We start from the raw sequence: 27,450 nt of genomic DNA on the forward strand, positions 1-27,450 counted from the left end.
CATAGGTAATCTGACAGGAATTGCATTAAATATGTAGATTGCTTTGGATAATGTGACCATTTTAACAATACTAATTCTTATTAATTATATCCAATCAAAGAGCATGGATATCTTTCCATTTCTTTGTATCATATTCAATTTCCTTTATTAATATTTTATGGTTCTCAGCATACATCTTTCACCTCCTGGGTCAGGTTTATTCCTACACATTCTATTTTGGGGGTGCAACTTTAAGTTTTTTTTTTATTTTACGTTCCATTTCTGATATTTTATTGTTAGTGTAAAGAAATGCAACCGATTTCTGTATTTAATTGTGTATCCAGTGCAGGTATATTTTTAATATACTGAATCATTGTTCTGATTTAGATAAATATATTTATAGTAAATACACATAATTTATATTATAAGATAATCTTGCATTCCCTTAATACAAATTGGTGTTGTGTAAAGTACTAGATTCTTTAATGTGCTATTGTCATTATCATAAAAATCATCATGACTGAACATATGCCATATAACATTATGCTCATTCTATTGACTCAAAGGAAAATGTAAATTTCAGAATGGTGGCTACAGGAAATTGTCATGTATTAAACAGTTAATGATTCTTGAATTTGTCTTCCTTTTTTACACTTAAAAGATCTAGTTTCAAGGTAGCTAGTACCCTAAGAAGAATCTCAATACAGTATGTAATTATTTAAGCAATTAAAACTAAGTAAGTCCCAAAGAGCAGCAATTTTAATGAACATTTCAGAAATCAATTTTGAAAACAATTTTTGTTGGAATGAAATTGTGAATCAATTAAGATTCTGACTTTTTGTGTCTATTTGTGCTCAGAGACAATTCCAAAGATAAACTGACTAAAATGTGACTAATGTTTTAAAAAAAGTTACTATCCCTAAGACTTATCTTAATGACTAGAATTTGAAAATGATTTCCCCTTTTATCTGTAATATGTAAGGAATCAATATTTTGCCTATAGTCATCAAGAAAAGCAAACTTGCCACTCCCAATAGTGAAGCAGTAGTAGGGAACAACAATGGTAGAAGTGCAGCTCAGAGAGTCTAACAGTAATTCAGCTATATAAATATTAACTTCTAGATCTATGGAAAACAACATACGTTTCTATCTGTATTGTGCTATGTCTCAGGCAAATAAAATTTAAAGGAATTTAAAAATCCTTAAAATAAACAAAAGATTATATTAGGAAGAAATGGACTTCTGCCAACATAGGCAAATATGAAGTGAGGAAAAACTTAACATAATGTCGATGCCCTTCAGAAAATTCAGGAGAGTACAAATGCTTGCTGAACTCATAACATCTGGTTGCCACATTATTAGAGGCTAATTGATCCCAATTGGGAAAAAAGTACACTGGGGGTGGGTCAGACTTATGCTTAGCATACAGCAAAGAGAGAGACTATCTTTCTTCCTGGAAATATATTCAAAGTGTAATTTAAAGTACCTAAAATGTAGTAAGAGACAGAAAGGATTCAATTTGGTCCTTGATTTTACTTATTTTGTTCATTTAGGTGAGAATGTCCTCCCCTCCTATGTTTCCTGTATAAGCTTATTTATATTATTGCTGTGGTTAAGATCTGAGGCAGAGTTAAGGCGAGCAGTAATGAAAAGTCCCACAACTAAAGGGATCATTACATATATTTTTTGTAAAGTCCAGTTTGTAGATTATATACACAGGAAATTCCCTTTGGAATAGCATGCAATAACTGGCGATGTAAATAAAATTTCCATGTTTCAGGAACTCAGAAAATACATTTTTAGTGTATAAACTCCCAGTAATTTACGCAGTGGAGAAAGAAGATTAAAAGACAATAATGGGAGTTGCCATGGTGGCTCAGTGGTTAACAAATCCAACTAGGAACCATGAGGTTGCAGGTTTGATTCCTGGCCTTGCTCAGTGGGTTAAGGATCTGGCGTTGCCGTGAGCTATGGTGTAGGTTGCAGACGCAGCTCAGATCCTGCGTTGCTGTGGCTCTGGCGAAGGCCGTTGGCTATAGCTCCGATTCGACCCCTAGCCTGGGAACCTCCATATGCCATGGGAGTGGCCCAAGAAATGGCAAAAAGACAAAAATAATAATAATAATAAATAAATAAATAAATAAATAAATAAACATAAAAAGACAAATAAATAAATAAAACAAAGTAAATTAAAAAAAAGACAATAATGTTTCATAACCTTTATTCAGGAAAAAAATATTGAGTCCTTTGATCACACTGTTATTTGTTATTGAAACACTATGCAAAAAGCATGCTGGGTCCACTTATGCTTCATCTAATTCTAATGTTTTATTTAGAATAGTAATAATAATTATTATTATGTTAAAGATTATGCAGTAATCCATATTTTTAGCAGCATTCTTGTGCCCATTAATCTAACCCAAAGCACCTCTTTACATTATCTTCCCAATATTTGGCTGGTCTTATTAATAATTATAGCATATATTCCTGAGCTAATACCAAGGACAATTTCTTCTCTATACTTAAAGTGTAACTATGAAGAGTGTTAATCTATAATTTCCTCAGATTATAGAGATAGGAAGATGGGATGGGGGAGCAGTAGGTTTTGGCAGGGAGTGGGGAGAATCAATGGACTTGCTGCTAAATACAGTATTTTATAGCTATCATGTTTTGACACAAACTTAAAAATCTCATGAAATAGGAATTCCTTTGTATATTGGCATAAATTCAGAGATTTCTATAATGTGCAGCATAGCCAGGAAATTTTCATTTTTATTTCTGTCCAGAAAGTCATATCCCTTCATCTCTAACTGAAGATCTGTAAAATATGGATAAAATGTTACCTACTCTCTAACATCTTGAATATCTATGCATTTCAATGGCAAACCAATTATGTTACCATCACCATTGCTAAAACACTGCATAGGCATCTACCTCTATTATAATCAAACAGGCACACTATTATTAATTACCTATCAGCCTCCAGAAGTATGTTACTCACAGTTTTTCCATAAACTTTCATTATATATGGTGTAATTTATGTATTTACATGTCTCTAGAGCAGTTTTCTCAAAGTACGATTATTGGATTATCTACATCAGCATAACATGGAATTGTCAATAAAATAAATGCAAATTCCTGGACCTTATCTCAGCCTTAACGAATGGTCATTTCTAAGAGTCAGGTGGAGAAGTCCACATTACAACAGGTTTCCTAGGTGCTTATGTTCACATTGACATTCCAGAGGCTCTGAACTGGACCCTAAGCCCTCAGGCTTCCAGAAAGATGGCTTATTTTATACCATTGGCACCAGGCCACCAGTAGGTACTCCTTCAAATGTTCTTAATAGTAAATTATTGATTTCATCTAATCATTCCAAATTGATACATAAAGGCATCTGGCTACTTATGTATAAAGATTTGTCTTAGTAACAAATTCCCATAGCATGCATGCGATTTAGTTTTTATCAATATATAGCTACTTAAAACAGTTCCTTTGACTGCCTCAGAAGGAAGCAACCAGAATTTTTAAAGCTGCCCTGGACTGTCTGATGTGAGAATAGGTATCTAATTATATAGCCAAGAAACATTTATCATAAATGAATTGATTTTCCTCCCCCCCAAAAAAACCTTTTAAATCTGACAGATTCTTAACATAAATGCATATGCAAAGAAACTAAGCTAGCCAAGTAGTTTTCATCATAGGATTCAGGGCAAGAAAGATATATAAATCTTAAATATTTGGACAAATCATACATAATTAAATTTCTAGCTTGAAATGGCCTTCAGATGAAAGCAAAAAGCCCCCTTTGTCAAATGTTTCTCCTGAAACGTGAGCACCTAAAGATAGGGGAACATGACTTAGGCCACACTTTTCCTTTAGGGCCCAGCATGATGCTATCATACTCAACATGTGAGTTGAACTGCTTTAATTTATCAGTCATCTATTGCAACTTTGTATGAAACTCTGCAAAAAGTAAATCTACTTTAGCAGGTATTTTAGGATAACAATAATGATCTAATAATACTATTGATTTTAATAATGTCAAAATTCTCTGTACATGCACACTAGGAAAATATTGCAATGAGCACTCAACACATCAAAAGAGTTAACCTATAGAAAATCTTGAAATTATTCTGACTAGAGAATAGAATTAACGAGCAGAAATCAAGATCCCAGGGGCCAACACATTAAGCATTAGGTTTTAAAGCAGAGGTGTCTTAACTATAGCAGCAAGTAGCAATCTTATGGTTGTATCTGATTATAATACAAATTAAGCGGAGGGGTATGAAATATCTAGTATAAATATATTGCTTCCAAAAGTGTAATGAAATTGAGTATGTGTTTTATAAGGGTTGTTCAAAATATATGCCATATCCTGAGCTACATTTTAAAAATATTCCCTAATACACTGTTATAGAAAAATAACTGACTATAAAATTTAAGTTTTTGAGAAGAATAATGACTATTCTTCATTTCTTGGTTTTGGAAGAAAAGTCCAGGACAGCTTAAATGAATAAGTTTAAATTAGGTAACTGCAAAAACTAATTTTCAAGTGCCTAGTATACTGCTAAGAGACAAATTAATAAACAAAGTGAGCCACCAATATGGCACCTTACAGCCAATCTTACCTGTCTTCTGCTGTGCTCCACTTGATGATGGGTGCTGGGTACTCTTCAGAACACCTACAGCAACTGCATTATCAACATGTGCATTTATACTATGGTCTGGGATCCATTCTCTGTCTCCTAAAATGGAAAAAAAAAAACAGTAAAATCATATAAAGTTTAAAAAGAGGATACATTCATGTTATTGTTTGATTATATTTATTGTCTTTTTGCATAATATTTAGCTAAATAAAATCAGTTATAAGAGTGAGGCATATATTATGGAAGAGAAAAATCTCATAATTATATAGTAAAAAGAAAAAATGAATTCTCAATTGCAAAGATATTGCACATACAAAATTACACATATAAGTTTGAATAGAGACAAATATTTATAAAATTATATAGCAATAAAACAAACTATCATAGTTTGTACATGAATAAATATATTTGAATACATAGGAAATCTAAAATTAGGTGACACTAAGTCCAGGCTTTAAAAGGAAATTATGGATATATCGCAGAAATCACACAGATCCTAAGATTTTATGATTTGCTCTTAATATGGCTTTTAAGAATTATCATTAAACAATTAACAGTTAATAAAGTGATTTGAAGAATTAATTTACTTGAAGTTAAGTTGATTTGAAAAATAAATTAACGTCTATTAATTTACTAAAGCCCACACTCCTAAAATCTAAAAATAATCTCTCTCTGTCTCATTACAGCCATGTTTTCTTAATTCTGATATTAGTCAAATATAAATATATGGCGACTCACACCAGGTTAATAATTTCAGCTAGACAAGAAGAAAATGATTTTATTTGTTGAACAGAATTGCCCAGAATTTCCTAAGATGTTGACATACTGTTTAAAAAAAAAAAAAAAAAAAAAAAAAAAAAAAAAGGTGTTACAAATTGTTAGCTTGGTCCACAGGCTAACATCTGATTTTACATCAGAATTTACCTGCACTTGTAATCCTAGTACTGGAGTAGCTGCATTTTAAGCTATGAGAAGGAAGTAAGCTGAGTCTTTCATTTTTATCAAAAACAAAGAATCTTTCAAGTCCTTGATATTGTTCAGTTATGGGTTTACTTCTGAGGGCTATTTCTCGTAACAACTAGGAAACAGAATATTCAACAAAATTAAGTATATTTTATCTCATCAACACAAAGCAGCACATTCATTCACTAAGCACCTACTATGTTCTTGGCACAGATTCTGCCCACATCAAATTTAGGTTCTTGTTATGGAGACATAAATAATAACACAAGATTTATATACAGTGAGTTCAGAAAAATGTATAAATAACAATTATAGTAATTATCTGAAAGTTGCCATTGAATCTAAGGAGGACAGAAGGTCATGAAACAAACTAAAGTTTTCCCTTCTCCCTTCTTTGCACATTAATTACGCTGGAAAACAGAGTCTCTCTCAAATACTGTGCTTTTGAACTAGTGTCTCTGTCTACATGTAAAATAAATCCAGAGACAAAAGTAAAATACTGATGGAAATAAATCTGATCTGATTATGGCCATAGAGAAAATCCAAGTTAAAAAACATTCACCATTAAGAAAATACTCAGGTAGGAAACAGGCAAGAGTGAACTAAATAATTTGAACAGGATTTTGAATACAGATGTGGCTGGTGTGAAGCCTAGGTTTATTCCACCACTATATGAATTTGTATTTTGATATGCCCTCATGCTAGAAGAATAAAAATGGGATTAAAAAATACATGAGTCTAGTAGGAAACAGATTAGAGATGCACTAGTGAGAGCTCTAGATGGGTCTAAAATATAATCAGAGTGGCTATCAGTATTTATCAGTTCCCTAATGTATCTAAATAATACCTAAATTCAGTCTGCTTCAAGGGAGCAATCACACAAAGAAAATCATTATAATTCTAACGAAATGTGCAAGTCATATAAGTGATATGATATTATAAAACCAAGCTAGTGACCAATAAAGCACTTCCTTCAAAGACAAGTCCAAGTCCATCCTACTCATGACATCTTCACTGGCTCTCCCAGACACTGATCACCAATTCACAGAAACATTCAGGTCTAGTGGAGCTCAAATGTGGATTAAACAATTGAAAATATGGAAAGTTTGTTTTAAAGCCTAGATTAACAGAGAAAAACAATGAGAATGGATCTGTTTCCGAAACTCACCAAGTTGGTAATTTTAGATCCAAAACCAAGAACTCCTGACTAGTCCATGTTCTTCCCGGCACACGCCCCTACCTCACTGCTGCTGCTCTACAACTTAGTACTCAATTGCATAAAGTTCTCCCTTTATGAAGAACTCAACTTCTGGAAACTAGTGCAAAATGAATTGTCTTTCACTCCATTTGGAAGTCAAGTATGCCACTGCTAAAAATTGCCCCTACTGCCCACTCCTGAATTTTCTACTGGAGCACAACAGATTTCTAAACAGTTTTTGCTCAGGGGATGGTTTCTACTAGGACAGGAAGAGAGTAAGAACAGTTCATGTTTAGTGCTTAGGGATGAAAAGAAAGTAGATTCTACCACTACGTATAAAGCACTGTGCTCTTTGATATACACATTTATCACTTATTTTATTAATAACAGCAGTATACGGGATTAAAAGGTCTAGTAGTTTTTTAATGTTCCAATTTTAGCTATGAAATGCTTTATGTAGATACATACAACACATAATATAACTTTATCATGCAATATCAATAAAAGACTTGCTTTGGGTATCTATACCAAATATACATATAAAACACTTCATAAGTGGAATTTAATGTATTATTGTATTGAAGTTGACATACACTATTCCAGTATAAGTTTCTATTATTACAACTTAATAAATCCATTAAAAGTTACAATTTTCTTAAATGATTCCAAAAATGCTATCAGACTTATATTCTATATATCCTTTTACATTTAAATTTTAATGTCACATTTTTAAGATGTATCCATGTTAATACAGTTGTTGCTTGCTTGCTTGCTTGCTTGCTTTCTTTCTTTCTTTCTTTTTTTTTTTTTTTTTTTTTTTTCCCTAGGGCTGCACTCGCGGCATATGGAGATTCCCAAACTAGAGGTAGAATCAGAGCTGTAGCTGCTGGACTATGTCACAGCCACAGCCACAGACAGGCCAGATCTGAGCCACGTCTGTGAACTACACCACAGCTCACCACAACACCAGATCCTTAACCCACTGAGCAAAGCCAGGGATCCAACCTGCATCTTCATGGATCCTAGTCAGATTAATTTTCGCTGAGCCACGACAGGAATTCCCCAAGTGGTTCTATTTCATTCATTTTAATTGCTTCATTGCTTTCCACAGATTATATATCTGTGAGTTTCTGCCAAAAGTCTTTTATTAGGTTACAGGCAATAATGTCTCCACCTAGGGCAGAGGTCCAGCAGGCTTATGCCCAGTATAAAAGAACTGGGCCCTGTATTCTCAGGAAGCCTCTCTTATAACAGCACAGAACATGTGCATGTGTCACCTAGCTGTTAGAATGATGCCCTGTGGGAACTGGAAAGTCAGAGTTCTTCTTTATTTTGTAGGCAGAAATTAATTCGATGATCAACTTTTTTCTTAACTGGGGAAAGAGGAAAAGCTCAGCTGAAGTGGAGCTTTATGTTAAGGAATCTAATATTGGCTAAATTGTAGAAATATCTTTCTAGATGGGACTGGGGTTTATTTTTGCCAGATACATTAGGGCATCCATAAACATGGATTAACATTAGTGTTAATTTATTGGCTTGATGATTTCAAGCAAGAAATGTATATTTAAACTCTAGCCCAATGGTAGATGAAAACTCAAGATTTCTGCTTTTCAGATAAGATATTCACTGACTTGGGCCAGATTCCCTGTAGAAATGAGTTTCCTTTCATCTTTCTGCACCTGTGAGTATGTCTCCTTGTGTATTTCTTCAGTGACTGAGCAGACTTTTATGGATCTGAGACTTTTCCAGAGGTCTCAGTTCCAATTTCCCACTTTGGAAAGGAACAAGACCTGTCACTGAGTGGGCACAGAAATCCAATACCCTAAACAGAAGTAGCAGCAGCTCAATATTCATTCTTCTACTTTTTTGGTCCCATCTTCAGTTTAGGCACCATGGAGACTCGTTGTTCATGGATTTAAAGTCTGGTTAAAATGTCTTACTTTCGCAGTTTTCAAAGAATTTATCATTTGACTTGTCCAATTTCTTTTTTCTTTGTCTTTTTTCCATTTCCTCGGCCGCTCCCGCAGCATATGGAGGTTCCCAGGCTAGAGGTCGAATCAGAACTATAGCCGCAGGTTTACACCAGAGCCACAGTAACACGGGATCCAAGCCGCGTCTGCAACCTACACCACAGCTCACGGCAACGCCAGATCCTTAACCCACTGAGCAAGGCCAGGGATTGAACCTGCAACCTCATGTTTCCCAGTGGGATTCGTTAACCACTGAGCCACGATGGGAATTCCTGATTTGTCCAGTTTCTAAATAATTATTGATTGATTGATATTAAACAACCACTTAAGGTTTTTAGTACATAGAATAGAGATTCAAATATAGTTTTTAAGTTCAGCAATAATGCAATAATGAGCTACTTCATCTTTTTTTCTCTGAGAAGAAACAAAAACTATACTCCTGTTTCTTTATTAGACATATCTTGAAGAATTACCTTTTAAATCTTATATTAAGTCACAAAAACTGGTTTTATCTACACAGGTGCATTTATTTCATTTTAACTAGTGACTATAGAGTAAAAAGCTAGAAAGGATTTATTATGCTAAACTATTCATAATACTGAATTTCATTTAGAAAAGAAACAGCACTCTTACCATGGTGCACGAGGTGGGCCTTGAAGTATTTGTCACAGAAATCCCTTCATTATAATGGCATTTACCATATTAGAATTTGTTCTGTAAGTCATTAACGTTCTTTCCCATATGAGCTACTCTTCAACTCTAAAGTCACACATTTTAAATTCAATAGGAAGTAACATTTAAGAATATAGTGTCAATATGAAATTTTTATGACATTTATTACAACATTTTTAACATAATAAACAGATATCTACCAGTGGTGACTCTGTAGTATTAGAATCCTCATGCAGGTTGCTAAATTCCAAGGATTCCTTGTCCTCTTGAGATAATTTCTCCTTAATAGAGGGTTTTTCTAAATCTGTACTTGGCAAAGAATCCTTGCTCTCAAGTGAGATAGAGGGATAGTCATGCTTTTGATTAGTTTCTATATCTATGCTTTCTTCTTTGAAATTTCTCTCAAAAAAGCTGTTTTCCTCTAATGTTTGAGCAGGAGAGTAAACATCAGGATCCACAATGTCATCAAAATCTGTACTTGAACTTCCTGCTGTGGAAGACACACATTTACAAAGTTAACTAAATAAACTTCAACAAATAAATTGATTAAACTGTTCAGAAACAGTGTAAACCTTTATCAATAAACATTATTTTTTAATCAATGTTTCTTTACTGAGTCCTCAGTGTTAAAATACTTTTACTCTGCTTATACTCATAAATTACAATCTTAAATTACTTATACATTCAAACCTAAATGATTTAGACTAATGGAGGGAGATAAGGTTTTGTTTTGTAATTCAGTCTTGAAATTGATGCAAATTTCCATTTCAGCTTGCGGTTTAATTCCTGTTTTCCTACCCCTCTCCCACTCACATTTTTTATCAGCAATTTATGATATATACCACAGAGGAAACCTTATTTCCACATTTTACTTCTTTTGCTTGGCCTGACTAGTGATGAAGAAGGGCAAAGGGAAATCTGCCAGATGAAACAGTAGCAGTTAGGGACCTAGAAAATGTTAAAGCTGGGACACCTGCCTCTGGAAAACTACAAAATGAGCAAGATTTTATTAGTCACCCACCTCATTATGTCTTCTTTAAATAAATCACTTGGTTTAGATCATTGGTTTTCAACCTGGCTACACAATGGAATCATCTAAAGGTACTCTTTATATCTGTCAGTGTATGGGCCTGACTTCAAACCAATTAAATCAGACATTGAGAGTGAGACTTAAACATTGTTTTTTTGTTTTTTATTTTATTTTTTTCCCTTCCACAAAATTCTCCAGGTGATTATAATGTGCACGCAAAGTTGTGAAATATTAGTCTAGATTTTCTTAAGAAGGAAAATTTTTAAAAATGTTCACACCAGATTGCTTTCATTTTACACACACACACACACACACACACACACACACACACACACACATCCTTCCTTATTCAGATAGAGTACAGCTTCATCTGATCATTGCTTAGTCTCTTCCCAACATACATGTCTTATCTCTATATGACTAAAATAGTCTCCGGTGATATAAACTCTGCCCTACAGCCAAGGGACATTCTTGTTGCAAATGTTTATGTAACTCAGCAATTACAGGCAGTACTTAGAAATTCCACTTCCAATATCACCTCTTAAACTGCAAAAGTACTGTGAGAAATGCAGTAGGTTGTATATAAGGGAAATATTTTTATAGAAAAACTTTATAAAAGCTATTCAAGTTAATGAAACTTTTATGATAGTACTGTATTTTCCTCCTAAACTTGAATAGAAATTACCTGAATCTGATTTCTTGGTAGAAATAGATGCTATTTCCTATATGTAAATGCCTATAACCAACCTCTACAATATTTTTTCAAGATTGTAAAATTCCAATATTAGGATTTATTGCTGCTGAAAAGGTGACAACATAGCCTTTTAATAATGTTTAAAATGTGATGTAGAAAGTATATATATGATTTAATTTAGTCTATTAATTGGAAGCCCTGTAAAGTCATTAAAATTAGATGTCTTAGTTCAACATTCAATAATCAATTATTCTAATTTATCACATCAGCAAGCTAAAGAAGGAAAATCACAGTTATCAATAGATGCAGAAAAAGCATTCAATAAAATCTAACACCCATTCATGATAAAAAAAAATAACTCTCAGCAAGCTAGAAATAAAGGGTAACTTCCTCAACTTGACAAAGATTACATACAAAAAGCTGCAGTTAACATCGTACTTAATGAAAAGAAACTAAAAGTTTTATCTCTAAAATCAGGAATAAAACAAGGACGTCCACTCTTAACCACTTCTTTTCAACATTGTACTGGAAGTCCTATCTAATGCAATAAGATAAGGAAATAAAAGGTATACAGATTGGGGAGGAAGAAATAAATCTGATTTTGTTCACGGATTACATGACCATCTATGTACAAAATCCAAAAGAACTGATTAAAAAACTCCAAAAAACTCCTGGAATTAATAAGTGATTATTGCAAGGCTATGGGATACAAGGTCAACATACAAAAGTCAATGGTTTCCAACACACCAACATGAACAAGTGGAATTTAAAATTAAAAACACAATACCACTTACAAGGACACAAACAATGAAATATTTAGGTTACAATCTAAAAATTATGTACAAGATCTACAAAAGGAAACCTATAAATCTCGATGAAAGAATAAAAGAACTAGGAGTTCCCATCATGGCTCAGTGGAAATGAATCTGACTTGTATCCATGAGAATGTAGGTTTGATCTCTGGCCTTGCTCAGTGGGTTAAGGATCCAGCATTACTATAAGCGGTGGTGTGGGTTGCAGAGGCAGCTGTGGCATTGCTGTGGCTGTGGTATAGGCCAGCAGCTACAGTTCCAAATCAGTCCCTAGCCTAGGAACCTCCATATGCCACAGTGTGGCCCTAAAAAGACAAAAAAAAAAAGGAATAAAAAAACTAAATAAGTGAAGAGATAGTTCATATTCATGGATGAGAAGACTCAATATTATTAAGACGGAAGGTTGTCCCAACTTGATCTGTAGATTCATTGTAATCCCAATCAAAATCCCAGTAAGTTATTTTGTATATATTGACAAACTTACTTTAAAATTTACATGAAGAGGCAAAAGACCCAGAATAGCCAACACAATAGTGAAGGAAAAGAATAAAAGTCAGAGGACTGACACTATACAACTTTGAGAATTACCATGCAGCTATAGTAATCAAGACAATGCAGTATTAACAAAAGTTTAAAAATAGATCAATAAAACAGCATAAGGAATCCATATTCAGACCTCCATAAATATAGTCAACTGATCTTTGACAAGAGAGTAAAGGCAATACAATGGAGAAAAAATGGTCCTTTTCAACAAATGGCATTGGAACAAGTGAATATCAACATGCTCCAAAATACATCTGAACACACCCTTATAATCATCACAAAACTAACTCAAAATGAATGATTTTACCTAAAGGTAAAATCAAAAACTATAAAACTCCTAGCATATAGGAGAAAATCCATGTAATATTGATTATGGTAATGAGTTTTTAAGATACAATACAAAAGGCAGGATCTATGAAAGAAATAACTGATAAGCTTCATTAAAATTTAAAAGCTTCAGTTCTGTGAAAGACACTGCTATAAGAATGAGAAGACAAGCCACATACTTGGAGAAAATATTTGCAAGACATACATAAAGTATTGTTATCCAAAATATGCAAAAGAACTCTAAAATTTCAACTGTAAGAAAACAGAGAGCCCAGTTAAAAAAATGGGCCAAAGATGGCTTTCCTCAAAAAAGAACAAAAATTTCAAATCGACAACTTAACCCACCACCTAAATGAATTAGAAAAAGAAGAACAAGCAAAACCTAAAGTCAACAGAAGGAAGGAAATCATAAAGACCAAAGAGGAAATAAATAAAATAGAGATTCAAAAAACAATAGACAAAAATCAATCAAACCAAGAGCTGGTTCTTTGAAAAGGTAAACAAAATAGACACACCTCTGGCTAGACTCACCAAGAAGAGGAGAGAAAAAAACCCAAACAAAATAAGAAATGAAAAAGGAGAAGTCACAACGGATACTACAGAAATACCAAAAAACCATACGAGAATACTATCAACAATTATGTGCCAACAAATTTGACAATCTAGAAGAAATGGACATCTTTCTAGAGACCTACAGCCTGCCAAAACTGAATCAAGAAGAAATAGATCAACTGAACAGACCGATCACTAGAAATGAAATTGAATATATCCTAAAAACGCTCCCTACAAATAAAAGTCCAGGAACAGATGGCTTCACAGGAGAATTCTACCAAACATACAAAAAGGAACTTATACCCATCCTCCTTAAACTTTTTCAAAAGGTTGAAGAAGAAGGAACACTCTCAAAGACATTCTATGATGCCACCATCACCCTAATTCCAATACCAGACAAAGATACCACCAAAAAAGAAAACTATCGACCAATATCTTTGATGAATTTAGACGCAAAAATTCTCAACAAAATTTTAGCCAGCCGAATCCAACAACATATCAAAAAGATCGTACGCCACGACCAGGTAGGATTCATCCCCGGTTCACAAGGACAGTTTGACACAAGTAAATCAATCAATGTCATACACCATATTAACAAAAGAAAAGTCAAAAACCACATGATCATCTCAATAGATGCAGAGAAAGCATTTGACAAAGTCCAACATTCCTTCATGATAAAAACTCTTACCAAAGTGGGTATAGAGGGAACATTCCTTAACATAATCAAAGCCATTTATGACAAACCCACAGCAAATATAATACTCAATGGAGAAAAGTTGAAAGCCTTCCCACTAAAATCTGGAGCAAGACAAGGATGCCTATTCCTACCACTGCTATTCAACAGAGTACTGAAAGTCCTAGCCACAGCAATCAGACAAACAAAAGAAATAAAAGGCATCCAAATAGGAAGAGAAAAGGTAAAACTGTCACTGTATGCAGATGACATACTATATATATAGAAAACGAAAGGACTAAACCCCAAAACTACTTGAACTGATCAACAAATTCAGCAAAGTAGCAGGATATAAGACTAACATTAAGAAATCAGTCGCATTTCTGTATACTAATAGTGAAATATTAGAAAAGGAATACAAAAACACAATACCTTTTAAAATTGCACCCCAAAAAATCAAATACCTGGGAATACATCTGACCAAGGAGGTAAAGGACTTATATGCCGAGAAGTATAAAACATGAATCAAGAAATTAAAGAAGATGTAAAGAAATAGAAAGATATTCCATGCTCCTGGATTGGAAAAATTAATATCGTAAAAATAGCCATACCACCTAAAGCAATCTACAGATTCAATGCAATCCCTATCAAATTACCCATGACATTTTTCACAGAACTAGAACAAACAATCCAAAAATTTATATGGAACCACAAAAGACCCAGAATTGCCAAAGCAATTCTGAGAACAAAAACCAAGCAGGAGGCATAACTCTCCCAGGCTTCAGGCAATGTTACAAAGCCGCAGTCATCAAGACAGTGTGGTACTGGTACCAAAGCAGACATACAGGCCAATTGAACAGAACAGAGAACCCAGAAATAAACCCAGACACATTCAGTCAATTAATCTTTGACAAAGGAGGCAAGAACATAAAATGGGAGAAAGACAGTCTTTTCAGCAAGTATTGCTGGGGAACCTGGACAGCTGCATGCAAATCAATGGAACTAGAACACACCCTCACACCATGCACAAAAATAAACTCAAAATGGCTAAAGACTTACACATAAGACAAGACACCATCCAACTCCTGGGAGAGAACATAGGCAAAACATCCTCTGACGTCAACCTTACAAATGTTTCCTCAGGTCAGTCTTCTAAGGCAACAGAAATAAAAGCAAAAATAAACCAATGGGACCTACTCAGACTGACAAGCTTTTGCACAGCAAAGGAACCCAAAAAGAAAACAAAAAGACAGCTTACAGAATGGGAGAAAACAGTTTCAAATGATGCAACTGACAAGGGCTTCTAATCTCTAAAATATACAAGCAATTTATACAACTCAACAGCAAAAGAGCCAACAATCCAATTAAAAGATGGGCAAAGGACCTGAATAGACATTTCTCCAAGGAGGATATACAGATGGCCGACAAGCACTTGAAACAATGCTCTACATCACTGATTTTTAGAGAAATGCAAATCAAAACTACCATGAGACACCACCTCACACTGGTCAGGATGGCCATCACTAATAAGTTCACAAATAACAAATGCTGGAGAGGGTATGGAGAAAAGGGAACCCTCCTGGACTGGTGGTGGGAATGTAAATTGGTACAACCACTATGGAGAAGAGTATGGAGGTATCTTAGAAAACTATACATGGGAGTTCCCGTGGTGGCTCAGTGGTTAATGAATCCGACTAGGAACCATGAGGTTGCAGGTTCAACCCCCAGCCTTGCTCAGTGGGTTAAAGATCCAGCATTGCCGTGAGCTGTGGTATAGGTTAAGACGTGGCTCGGATCCCACATTTCTGTGGCTCTGGCACAGGCTGGCAGCTACAGCTCCAATTCGGTTCCCTAGCCTGGGAACCCCCATATGCCACTGGAGCAGCCCTAGAAAAGTCAAAAAGACAAAAACAAACAAACAAACTAAAAACTATACATAGAAATACCATATAACCTGGCAATCCCACTCTTGGGCATATATCCAGACAAAACTTTCTGGAAAAAGACACATGCACCTACATGTTCATCGCAGCACTATTCACAATATTCAAGACATGAATCAACCCAAATGTCCATTGACAGATGACTGGATTAGGAAGATGTGGTATATATACACAATAGAATACTACTTGGCCATAAAAAAAGAATAAAATAATACCATGTGCAGCAACATGGATGGAATTAGAGACTCTCCTACTGAGTGAAGTAAGTCAGAAAGAGAAAGACAAATACCATATGATATCACCTATGTCTGGAATCTAATATACAATACAAAGGAACCTTTCCAAAGCAAAGAAAATCATGGACTTGGAGAATAGACTTCTTGTTGCCTAGGGGGAGGGGGAGGGAGTGGGACGGATTGGGAGCTTGGGGTTAATAGATGCAAACTATTGATTTTGGAATGGATTAGCAATAAGATGCTGCTGTGTAGCACTGAGAACTATGTCTAGTTACTGATGATGGAGCATGATAATTGCAAAAAAATAGAATGTATACATGTATGCATAACTGGGTCACTATGCTGTACAGTAGGAAAACATTGTACTGGGGAAATAACAATTTAAAAATTAAAAATAAATAAATAAACTTTAAAGTCTAACACTTAATGGGCATTTATATTCAGCAATTTCTAAAAGGCAACTGGAACAACATGCTCTAGGTAGTTTGAAAAATACCTTCTGGCCTAGATCTGGAGCCCTTCAAATTTCTAAATTCCCATGTGGGTAGAGTTCATGGTCACATGATTTAAAGGCTTAGTAGCTAAAGATATTAAAACCAGCAGGATTACCACAAATCACTATTCTCTACCATCTGTTACCAAACGAAAAGTTAATCATCAGTTTTACAACTAGTTACTTTAATAATTTCTAGTTTCTCTCAAATTATTTGCCTAAGATATATTTATTGGTTTTTTTCTACCAATCCTAAGTAGATATAATATTTGAAAAGCATATTGGAAATAATATAGTTCCTATATTTTCATCTAGGAAAATAAGATCTAAGGATTATGTTCAAGGTCACATAGAAATTTAAGGCAGAAACGAAAAAAAAAATCTGAATCCTAGGCCAGAAGATGTTGGTATGATTGCCTTTAAATGATGATCTCAGCTTGTGGAAATGAAGCCAAACATTAGCACACAATATTCTAATCTAGATTCCAAAGGTACTACTAGTAAAATTAATGCAGATACATAAACAGATGATTTGTTTTGGTTTGGTTTTATCTCTTACATAAACTTTACATCAAATTTAAATATTTTAGAAAAAGATGTAATGCAAGGAAGAGCAAAGGGGTGCCAATCAGACTTTTGTCATTAAAAGTCCATCCATGTAATCTTTTAAACGCTAGCTCAGTCCAAAATAACTTTTAAAGTGTTCTATATTGGCTGCTTTTTCCTCTGAATACAAATACTCTTCTCCATTGATTAAAAGGGTTATTTAGTACAAAATTATGTATTTTCAACCAATTTCCTTCTGAGCACTAAATTTTATGGCTTTAAAATGAACGGCAAAATAGGCAAAGCTTTTACATACTGAAATATACATTATTTTTATAAAGTTACTAACATTCATTCTTAATAATATTAAGTATAAGTTACCTTTTGAATTATCTTTACAGTGAGAGGAGCTGTTGCTCAGAAGATGTAAGAGGTTTGTTTTCTCCTTGATGAAAACATGGTGTTGGTGGATATCCTTTTCATACAGAAAAGCATTCTGGTAATGATGAAATGCACGACTTTCATGTTTAGGGATAAGCAAAAAAAAAGAGTTGAGTATATAAAACAGAAAGCAAAATGACCCAGCTTGTTAAAATAAATATAATAAAACCTTAAAGAAATAGGGTTATTCACATTAATATTTGTTTTAACATACTGTGGACACAGTCTAAACTGCAAGTAACTAAACAGTATTATGAATTTAAAAGAAACAGGCAACTTTGACAAACCTGATTTAACTGCAAAATTTTAATTGAAAGTTTTTTTAATATTCTTAAATAAGTTGTTTCTTAGGTTCTTATAAAAACGGAGAGCTATTTTTCAATTTCATCAGAGAATCAATTAATAAGCTTAAATACAATTTTTATTTGTTCATCATGAACCATATAAGTTCAAAATCTATATGCAGCATTTATGTTTCAATTTTAATGAAGATTACCATATACAAGCACAGTTAAAATTGAATAACATTTTCTATGAATTAAATAATCTATTTTATAATACTTGATATTTATATAAGCTCCACATAGTACCACCATAAAAAGTCATGGATTATGCTTAAGCAAAAAGGTCCTCTTGTATCACTTATGATCCTTTGTGGCTCTTCATAGAGAAGAAGCTCTAGAAGGGCCTCCAAACCCAAGATGCAGAACTTGTCAAACCATAACAGTCACTTTCTCTGCCTTGTCTGACATGGAGGTCAAAGCAAAGACGTGTGAAACGATATATGAAAGAATCAAATTAGAGATTAGAAATGTCATTCCTTTTCTGAGGAATCCAGAAGTTCATATAAACCTCGTATCTACTGACCAGAAGGTTGTCACATTTGCTAGATATCTGGGTCTATGTGTCCAAACATGGGACTTTTTGAGTCCAAGGGCATCACTTAGGCCCATGGCTTTTCCAAAATGCAGACAGGGGCCTAAGCTGATCTGAACATATACACAAAGAATTGGTGTAGGGGCTGCTTAGTAGGGACTTCATTTTGCTGTTTACTGAACTTAGTACTCTGTAGTCAAAACACCTGAAATCCTAGCAAAGAGGACTTGGAGTAATTTTTAACATTACTAACAGAGCTAGATGTTATTTTTCATTTGGAAATGACAAAATTATTAAAAAATGTACAAACTGAATCATTATAATTCATTTATTTATTACAGAGTAAAATCTGCCTGGGAAGCTGTCTATAGGTTGAGGGCTCTTCTTGTCTTGCAAATTAATTGTTAATACACTTGTTTTTATTTAGGGTTCATAAAAAATTGAGGTAAGGAAAGTCCAAAGAGCATCTTTGGAGAACATGAGAAAGTTCATATGAAATCTATAAGACTTGGTCAGCCATTTCAAATAATAATAATTCCTAAATTCAGAAGTCCTCATTAAATAATCCAGACATTATGTCAGAATACAAATATATCATTATAAGTAATTTTCTAATTATTGGATGTTGATAAACATTAGTAATATTGTACCCAAATTTAACAATGGCTTAAGTAAAATATGTTCTAACATTAAAGTCACATGTTTATGTCACGAATTTGTCAAGAGGTAGCTGATTTTTTGTGTGTTTTTAATAAATATCAAAAACAAGTTAGAGATATGCTAGTATTATAAGGTGGGGACCTTGGGAAGGTGATTAACTCTGTGAGGGTGGAGTCCATGATTCCTTTATTAAAGAGTTTCCAGATTTAAAAAAAAAAAAAAAAAAGTGAGTTAGAAAGATCTTACCTTTGTTGGCTGTCTGCATCAGCTAATTCAACTTTATAAGGCACAATATTTCCTGGTTCTTCAAGTTCCTCTTCATAAGTCTTATTAAACACATGATGTATAATATTAGTATGTTCAGTAAGTTTATTATATATTAGTTAGCTTGTACATAATATTTAGAGAACTTTCCTTTTACAAAGAATGTCAGACGCTATGTGCCATAGAACATAAGTTCTAGAAGAACTAAACAAATTCAATAGATATTTGTTGAGTGCTTTTGCTGTGTCAGGTCATTTTATCATGACTAACACACCCAGAACCAAAAAATAACAACTTAGGTTTTATTATGTGACTACTGAGTGCCATATAAATTAGTGACTCATGTTTTTAATTCTCTGCTCAGCATAAGCCAGCATGTCATAAATTTACTCCATGCATCAACAATTTAATGAAGGGCATGCACACATATATATGCATGTATGTATTTATTTGTTCAGTATCTTCAATTTATACAGAGCAGAAATCAAAATGTGGCTAGGCATACACACACACACACACATACATGCCACATGTACATGCACACACAGCAGAAGTCATTAACCTAAAGAAGAAAATGGTACTTCAAAAGGTACTTCCTACATTCTAGTCTTTGTTACAACCACAGTGAGATCTACACTGAGGATGGGTGGTACATTCAGCGGTGACAGGGCTAGAAAGGCAGAGAAATGCCGAGTTTTTCACAACTTAAACCTTCAGCCTCGAGCTCCATCTCTGGCTGGCTCTAGCTCCAGCTGATTCTACTTGGTATCTTCTAGAGGTTTGTATTCAAGTTATTATTATACTAAATCCCCTAAATCTTAATATTATTTCCTTTAAATAGGAAATAGTAGTAAATGACATTCAACAAACTAAATGTATACAAATTTCATTAAGTAGGTATCACATACTGAGTCTAATCTTTGTTTAAAAGCCTGATAACATAAAGCACTAAGTAAAAGAAACACCAGAGTACACTTCTACAAGTTAAATGAGTGAGATGTCTTCTTAGCTCCCATGCTATGACACGAAATCAATTAAGCTCACAAATTTACTGTCTACATTAAAACAACACTCTGTTTCATTCCTATTGGCACCTTTAAATTCAAACAACGGTAAACTTAAACTATTAAACTATGTTGAATTATGAAAAAGAATATTGTGGAAAATAATATGTAGTTGTAACTGTATGTTATGAATTTCCTGCTTGTTAAGTAAAATGAGTGGTCATTATGTACTTACATCATCCAGTTCAACTATTTTTAGAGATGGTTCAGGTCTCTCTATGTTTAATTCTTCTACTGGCAGAAAAAGAGCTGGGGGTTGTATTTTGATATCCTCAACTAGAAAAAGATTACAAAATAATATCAAGATTACAAAGAATATACCTTATCTGGCAATTCATCTTCAGATAACACAGGAAACGACAGAAGAATGTTCTTCTCATTAACCCTCCGTGCTACAATATTGAATTTTTAAATAAAACTTATTTAAACTAAGACAAAGCAAAACTAGAAATGGGAAGAAGAGTATGCATGATTTTGATCTGGAGATAAAGTGTACATAGTACAGTTGATAATGATACAGTAAATAAAACCAAAAGCAGATGCTGATTAATGCTCAGTATATATAGCTTGAAATAAATTTGAACATATCCAATTAAGACTGAACTAACCTTCACTATCTTCATCATTTTCACTCTGAGAACACTGTGCCTTGCCAGTGGTTTTACTCGGAGGTATGAATGTCTCTGGCACCATGTTTTGAAGCTGCTCCTGTGGAGTTCTACAAAACAATAAAGAAGCAATTAAGAGCCTAAGGCACATTATCGGAAACCTCCTCAGACAAGATCTTGATTTACTTCTCAAGGAAGTGAATCTAAGAAATTAATGTTCAAACAATAGTTGTACTTCTAATTTCCAGAAGAAAAGTCCAACTATATAACAGAATCTTTATCTACTAAAACAATTTTGTAAATCAAAATAACATCCATGAAATTTTTAATTGCATATCTTACTGTTTTTCATTTAGGATGAAAATCAAAGTTGTGATAGAATTCAGTGTTCTGGCAAAAAACACATTGTGTCCATGAAACATATCACACTGTTTAAAAAACTTATTTACAAATATGTGTTGTATCTCATGGCTTTTGCATTATATTGATAAATTCTAAAAGAACTGAAGACATTTTTTTTTTGTCTTTTGTATTTTTAGGGCCACACCCGTGGCATATGGAGGTTCCCAGGCTAGGGGTCTAATCGGAGCTGTTGCCACCAGCCTACACCAGAGCCACAGCGATGCCAGATCTGAGCTGTGTCTGTGACCTACACCATGGCTCATGGCTATGCCAGATCCTTAACCCACTGAGCGAGGCCAGGGATCGAACCTGCAACCTTACAGTTCCTAGTCAGATTCATTTCTGCTGTGCCAGGATGGGAACTCCTGAAGACATTTTTCTAAACTTCCACCAAGCCAACAGGGCAATAAAATAGGCTCTCATTATATGAGCATGAGGTGTTCTGTCTGCAGTATCTATCACCTAATTAACAATGGGGTCTGATGTGACCTGTCTCAAATACAAGGCAACAAAGCTCAAGAATTCTTAGAGGTCACGTGCATTTGGTTCCAGAGGATATTCCCAAATTATGGGGAAGGGATTAACTTTTTAACTAAGCATATAAGTAGCTGCATGGCTCCTCTAGACTATGCATGCTCATGGAGTCCCCATATAAAAGTCAGAGGGTTCTTAATAAGATGAGCAAGTAACATCTATATAAAATTTAAAATTTAGGAGTTCCCGTCGTGGCGCAGTGGTTAACGAATCCGACTAGGAACCATGAGGTTGAGGGTTCGATCCCTGCCCTTGCTCAGTGGGTTAACGATCCGGCGTTGCCGTGAGCTGTGGTGTAGGTTGCAGACATGGCTCGGATATCAAGTTGCTGTGGCTCTGGCGTAGGCCGGCAGCTACAGCTCCGATTCGACCCCTAGTCTGGGAACCTCCACATGCCGCTGGAGCGGTCCAAGAAATGGTAAAAAGACAAAAAAAAAAAAAAAAAAAAAAAAAATTTAAAATTTACTAGGTAGGCTATGTTCTAAACAATCTGAGGTACTGAATCTTAATGTGCATATAAATAGGCACTAGCATTATCTTAGTTTGATGAGAAAACTGAAGCACGAAGAAGTAAACCAACTGTTCTAAGTCATTCAGGTAGTAAAGACAAAGAGAATTTAAACCAAAGCAGTCTGCCTTCCCAAGCCCGTGTTCTTTTTTTTTTCTCTTTCTTTTTTTTTTTTTTTTTTTTTTTTGCTTTTTTAGGGCCAAACCTGTGGCACATGGAAGTTCCCAAGCCAGGGGTCGAATCCATGCTGCAACTGCCGCCCTACGCCACAGCCACAGCAACGCAAGATCTTTAATCCACTGAGTGAGCCCAGGGATCAAATTTACATCCTCATGGATCCTAGTCAGGTCTGTTACTGCTGAGCCACAATGGGAACTCTTCCAAGCCCATGCTCTTAATCATTACTCTCTGTTGCTTTTCTCTCTCTCCCAATTTGTAAAGGCATTGAAATTTTAATAATCTCCTGGAAAACTGTGACTATGTGCATTACACATTATTCAGCTTTGAAGAGCATGTCTTTGTGTGTTGGGGGGCAGTGCTTTTTAGGGCTACACTTGTGGCATGTGGAAGTTCACAGGCTAGGGGTCTAATCAGAGCTACAGCTGCCGGCCTATGCCGTAGCCACAGCAAGGGGGGATCTGAGCCACATTTGTGACCTACACTACAGCTCACGGCAATCCCGGATCCTTAACCCATTGAGCAAGGCCACTGACAGAACCCACATCCTCATGGATACTAGTCAGGTTCATAACCCAGTAAGCCACACTTGGAACTCCCATGAAGAGCACTATCATCTTACACCCATAATTTAATTAAGTAATGAATATTAAAGAGATTAAAGGTCAAAGACAAAACTGGCATCTGGCCACTGGAAAACTCTTTTCAGTTTGACATGGATATACCGTACTAAAAATTCAATCACAGATACACCTAACTGTACTAATATCCAAATACTCCCCGTTCTGAAGTGAAAACTTATCTAATTATAGGAGGAAAGCCCTGAACCAAAGACTTAGAGAGTTCAGACAATAGCGTATTGGAGCTGACGGGGCCCCATATTCTAAACTGAATATTTTGCATGTGAGAAAATGTGGACCAAGAGAATTCAAGCGATGTGCCCATGAACAAACAGCTAGTTAGCTGACAAACTAAGTCTATATTCTGGATATTGGGACCCTTGCACCAATACTTTGATAAAAGATTATGCCACAGGGAGCTCCTGTTGTAGCTCAGGGGGTTACAAACCCAACTGGTACCCATGACAATGCAGGTTCAAGCCCTGGCTTCACTCAGTGGGTTAAGGATCTGGCGTTGTCATGGGCTATGGTATAGGTTGCAGACACTGCTCAGATCCCATGTTGCTGTGGCATAGGCTGGCAGCTGCAGTTCTGATTCACCCCCTTACCTGGGAACTTCCATATGCTGCATGTGTAGCCCTAAAAAACAACAAACAAATGAAACAAAACAAAAAGATCATGCCACATAAATAAAAAAATGAAATATGCTTGGGAATTGGATTACCTCACCAGATTCTCCTCTTTTAAAATTAAAAATATTTATTGAGCATTGAACAATTCATTTTGGGGAAACCAAATACACCAAATCATTCTTGTGATAAGAGGTTCTAAATTTATTGTGTGAATCAGTGTTATATAGTTTGCATCAGAATCACCATGGAAGGTCTTTTTAAATGCAGAATCTCATCCCTACCCTTAACACTGATTTTTAGGTCTGTCTGGGGTTGGGTCTAGAAATCAGCATTCTAGAAATTTATCCTGGAACTTCTGAAGATCAGCTAGAACAGAGAAGTACATATATTGAAAAAAGTAGGGGAACTGGACTAGAAATATCAGCTAATTTGTAACAGTCACCCTTAAAATACTCTAAATCCCAATCATACGATCTTCTTGAAACTTTCCTAGCATTTAAAAGATCTATTGGTGACAAAAGTAAAAATAACCACTGGACTACATCAGACTAAAAAGCATCCACACAGCAAAGGAAACCATCACCAAAACAAAAATACAGCCTACAAATGAGAGAAGATATTTTCAAATCTTATATTTAGTAAGGAACTAATATCTTTCGGTGGTTTAAAAAACCCACAAAGAACTCACACAAGTCAACAAGAAAAAATTAAACAACCCAATTAAAAATAGGCAGAGGCTCTGAATATACAATTTTCCAAAGAAGAAATACAGATGGCCAACAGGCACATGAAAAGATATCCAACATCACTAATCATTAGGGAAATGCAAATCAAAACCACATGAGATATTACCTCACACCTACTAGGATAGCTATTATTTCAATGGTAAGAAATAACAGAAATTAACACACTGTTGATCAACAAATAATGGAGAAATAAATGTTGGAGAGGATGTGGAGAAAAGGGAACCTCATACATTGTTGGTGGGAATGAAAATTGGGGCAGCTGCTTTGGAAAACAGTATAGATATTCCTCAAAAAATTAAGAATAGAGGAGTTCCCGCCATGGCTCAGTGGTTTAACGAATCTGACTAGGAACAATGAGGTTGCGGGTTCAATCCCTGGCCTTGCTCAGTGACTTAAGGATCCGGCATTGCTGTGAGCTGTGGTGTAGGTTGCAGACTCGGCTTGGATCCTGAGTTGCTGTGGCTCTGGCGTAGGCCGGCGGCTATAGCTCCAATTAGACCCCTAACCTGGGAACCTCCATATGCCATGAGTGTGGACCTAGAAAGCAAAAAAAAATTAAGAATAGAACTACCATGTTATCTAGCTATTCCACTTCTGGGTATTTATCGAAAGAAAATGAAAACACTAATTCAAAAAGATATATGTATCCCTTTTCAGTGTTATTTATAATATAAAAGGCAAGATATGGAAGCAACCTAAGTACCCAGCAACAGATAAATGGATAAAAAAAGATTCCACACTATGGAATGCTACTTAGCCATTAACAAAGATAAAATCTTGCCATTTGCAACATGGACAGACCTTGATAGTATTATGATAAATGAAATATGTCAGACAAAGTCAAGTGTTTTCACTCATAAATGGAATATTAAAATCAATAAATGAAACAAAAACAAAAACAGCAATACAGATTAGTGGTTACCAGAGGTGAGGAGTTATGGAAGTGGGCAAAATGAATAAAGGTGGTCAATATTATGGTAATGGATAGAAACTAAACTTTTGGTGATGAACACACTGTAGTGTGTACAGAAGATGAACATGATGTGTACATATGAAACTAATATAAAATATTATAAACCAATGTTATCTCATCAACAATAACAAAAAAGATCCACCGAAAATATTAAGATCACCACTAATACCTATCAACACTTATGAATTGGCAGGTAAAGTACAAAAATATTACTTTACAAATGAGAAAAGAAATACAAAACCAAAACTCAATAGAACATATATTTATGAGCCTTAAAGCCTTTTATAAAACATGACATTTATAGGCAGGAATGAAGTCTAAACCATGATTATGGTTAACAATATAGGAAACTCTTCTGAAACAAAGGATCATAAATGCATCAGAGAAAGACAAATATCATATGATATCACTTATATGTGGAATCTAATAAAAATGACACAAAAGAACTGATATAAAACAAAAACAAACTCACAGATTTCAAAAGGAATCTTATGGGGAGTTCCCATTGTGGCTTAGCAGGTTATGAACCCAACTACTATACATGAGGATGTGGGTTTGATCCCTGGCCTCGTTCAGTGGATTAAGGATCAGGCATTGCCTTGAGCTGTGGTATAGGTCGCAGATGCGGCTCGGATCCCACGTTGATGTGGCTGCAGCGTAGGCCAGCAGCTACAGCTCTGATTCAACTCCTAGCCTGGGAACGTCCCAGTGCCACAGGTGTGGCCCTAAAAAGCAAAAAAAAAGTAATCTTATGGTTACCATAGGGGAAGCTGTGGTGGGGAGGGAGGAATTGAGATAGTAGGGAATAACATATACACACTACTGTATAAAATAGATGATTAATAAGAACCTACTGTATAGCTCAGGGAAATATACTCAGTTGTTTATAATAGCCTATATGGGAAAAAAAGAATGCAAAAAAACTGTATATATACACCTCTCTCTCTGTATATATATATGTATACCAATTTACTTTGCTGTCCACCTGAAATTAATACAACACAGGAAGTCAGCTATATACCAATAAAATTTTAAAACATAGGAGCTGTGCAAATAAGACTTTAGTGAATATTTTCACTAACCATTCTTCTTTACTAAGAAAATTTGCCAACATTCAGTACTCAGCAGAGCTCAGCATTTCATGCACCCCTGATTAAAGCTTCTAGGATGTGCTTAAGCACAAATGATGCTGGTCATTTACTAACAAAATTGTCATTCTTTTATAGTCTAAGAAATTCAACTGAAAGGCCTTGAAAGGCAGCCACTGAAAAAGATAAGTGGCCTTGGGGTTACTTTTATGTACTAATTCCCAAGCTGGAAAGAGGCAATTGACAGATATACACTACTCAGTTTCACACCTGAAAAACCATTATAGACATCATACTTTAAAAGAGATATAGACAACATGGACAATAGTTATATAGGAATAACCAGAATAGTAAATGAATGAACTTAAAACCCTGTGATATAGACCACAATGGGATACAACTACACACCTATTAAAACAATTAGCAAACCGCCCCCCTCAAAAAAAAAAAAAAAAAAAAAGCAAAATAACACTGAAAATACCAGGCACTGGCAAGGATGGATAGCAACTAAAACTCTCATATATTGCAGGAAGAAAAGCAAAACTGTACAGAAACTTTGAAAAATAGTTTGGCAGAT

At 34.9% G+C, this 27,450-nt stretch overlaps 1 protein-coding gene across 5 annotated transcripts in view; it reads right to left on the reverse strand.

Annotated features, from left to right (window-relative positions):
* The window catches only part of ZBBX (zinc finger B-box domain containing), a 117,704-nt gene that overhangs the window by 13,179 nt on the left and 77,075 nt on the right, over nt 1-27,450 (reverse strand). For 3 of the 5 annotated variants that reach the window (XM_013982177.2, XM_021069755.1, XM_021069756.1), the window contains 7 exons: nt 21,194-21,303; nt 20,761-20,861; nt 19,504-19,583; nt 17,662-17,798; nt 9,632-9,921; nt 5,553-5,706; nt 4,611-4,727 (listed from right to left, as the gene is read on the reverse strand). In XM_013982177.2, the coding sequence (XP_013837631.1) occupies nt 4,611-4,727; nt 5,553-5,706; nt 9,632-9,921; nt 17,662-17,798; nt 19,504-19,583; nt 20,761-20,861; nt 21,194-21,303 (989 nt within the window). The remainder of the gene's footprint in view (nt 1-4,610; nt 4,728-5,552; nt 5,707-9,631; nt 9,922-17,661; nt 17,799-19,503; nt 19,584-20,760; nt 20,862-21,193; nt 21,304-27,450) is intronic. The other 2 variants (XM_021069754.1, XM_021069757.1) reach the window with 2 other exon arrangements.

This window comes from Sus scrofa, chromosome 13 (genome assembly GCF_000003025.6).
Source record: "Sus scrofa isolate TJ Tabasco breed Duroc chromosome 13, Sscrofa11.1, whole genome shotgun sequence".
Lineage (NCBI taxonomy): Eukaryota > Metazoa > Chordata > Mammalia > Artiodactyla > Suidae > Sus > Sus scrofa.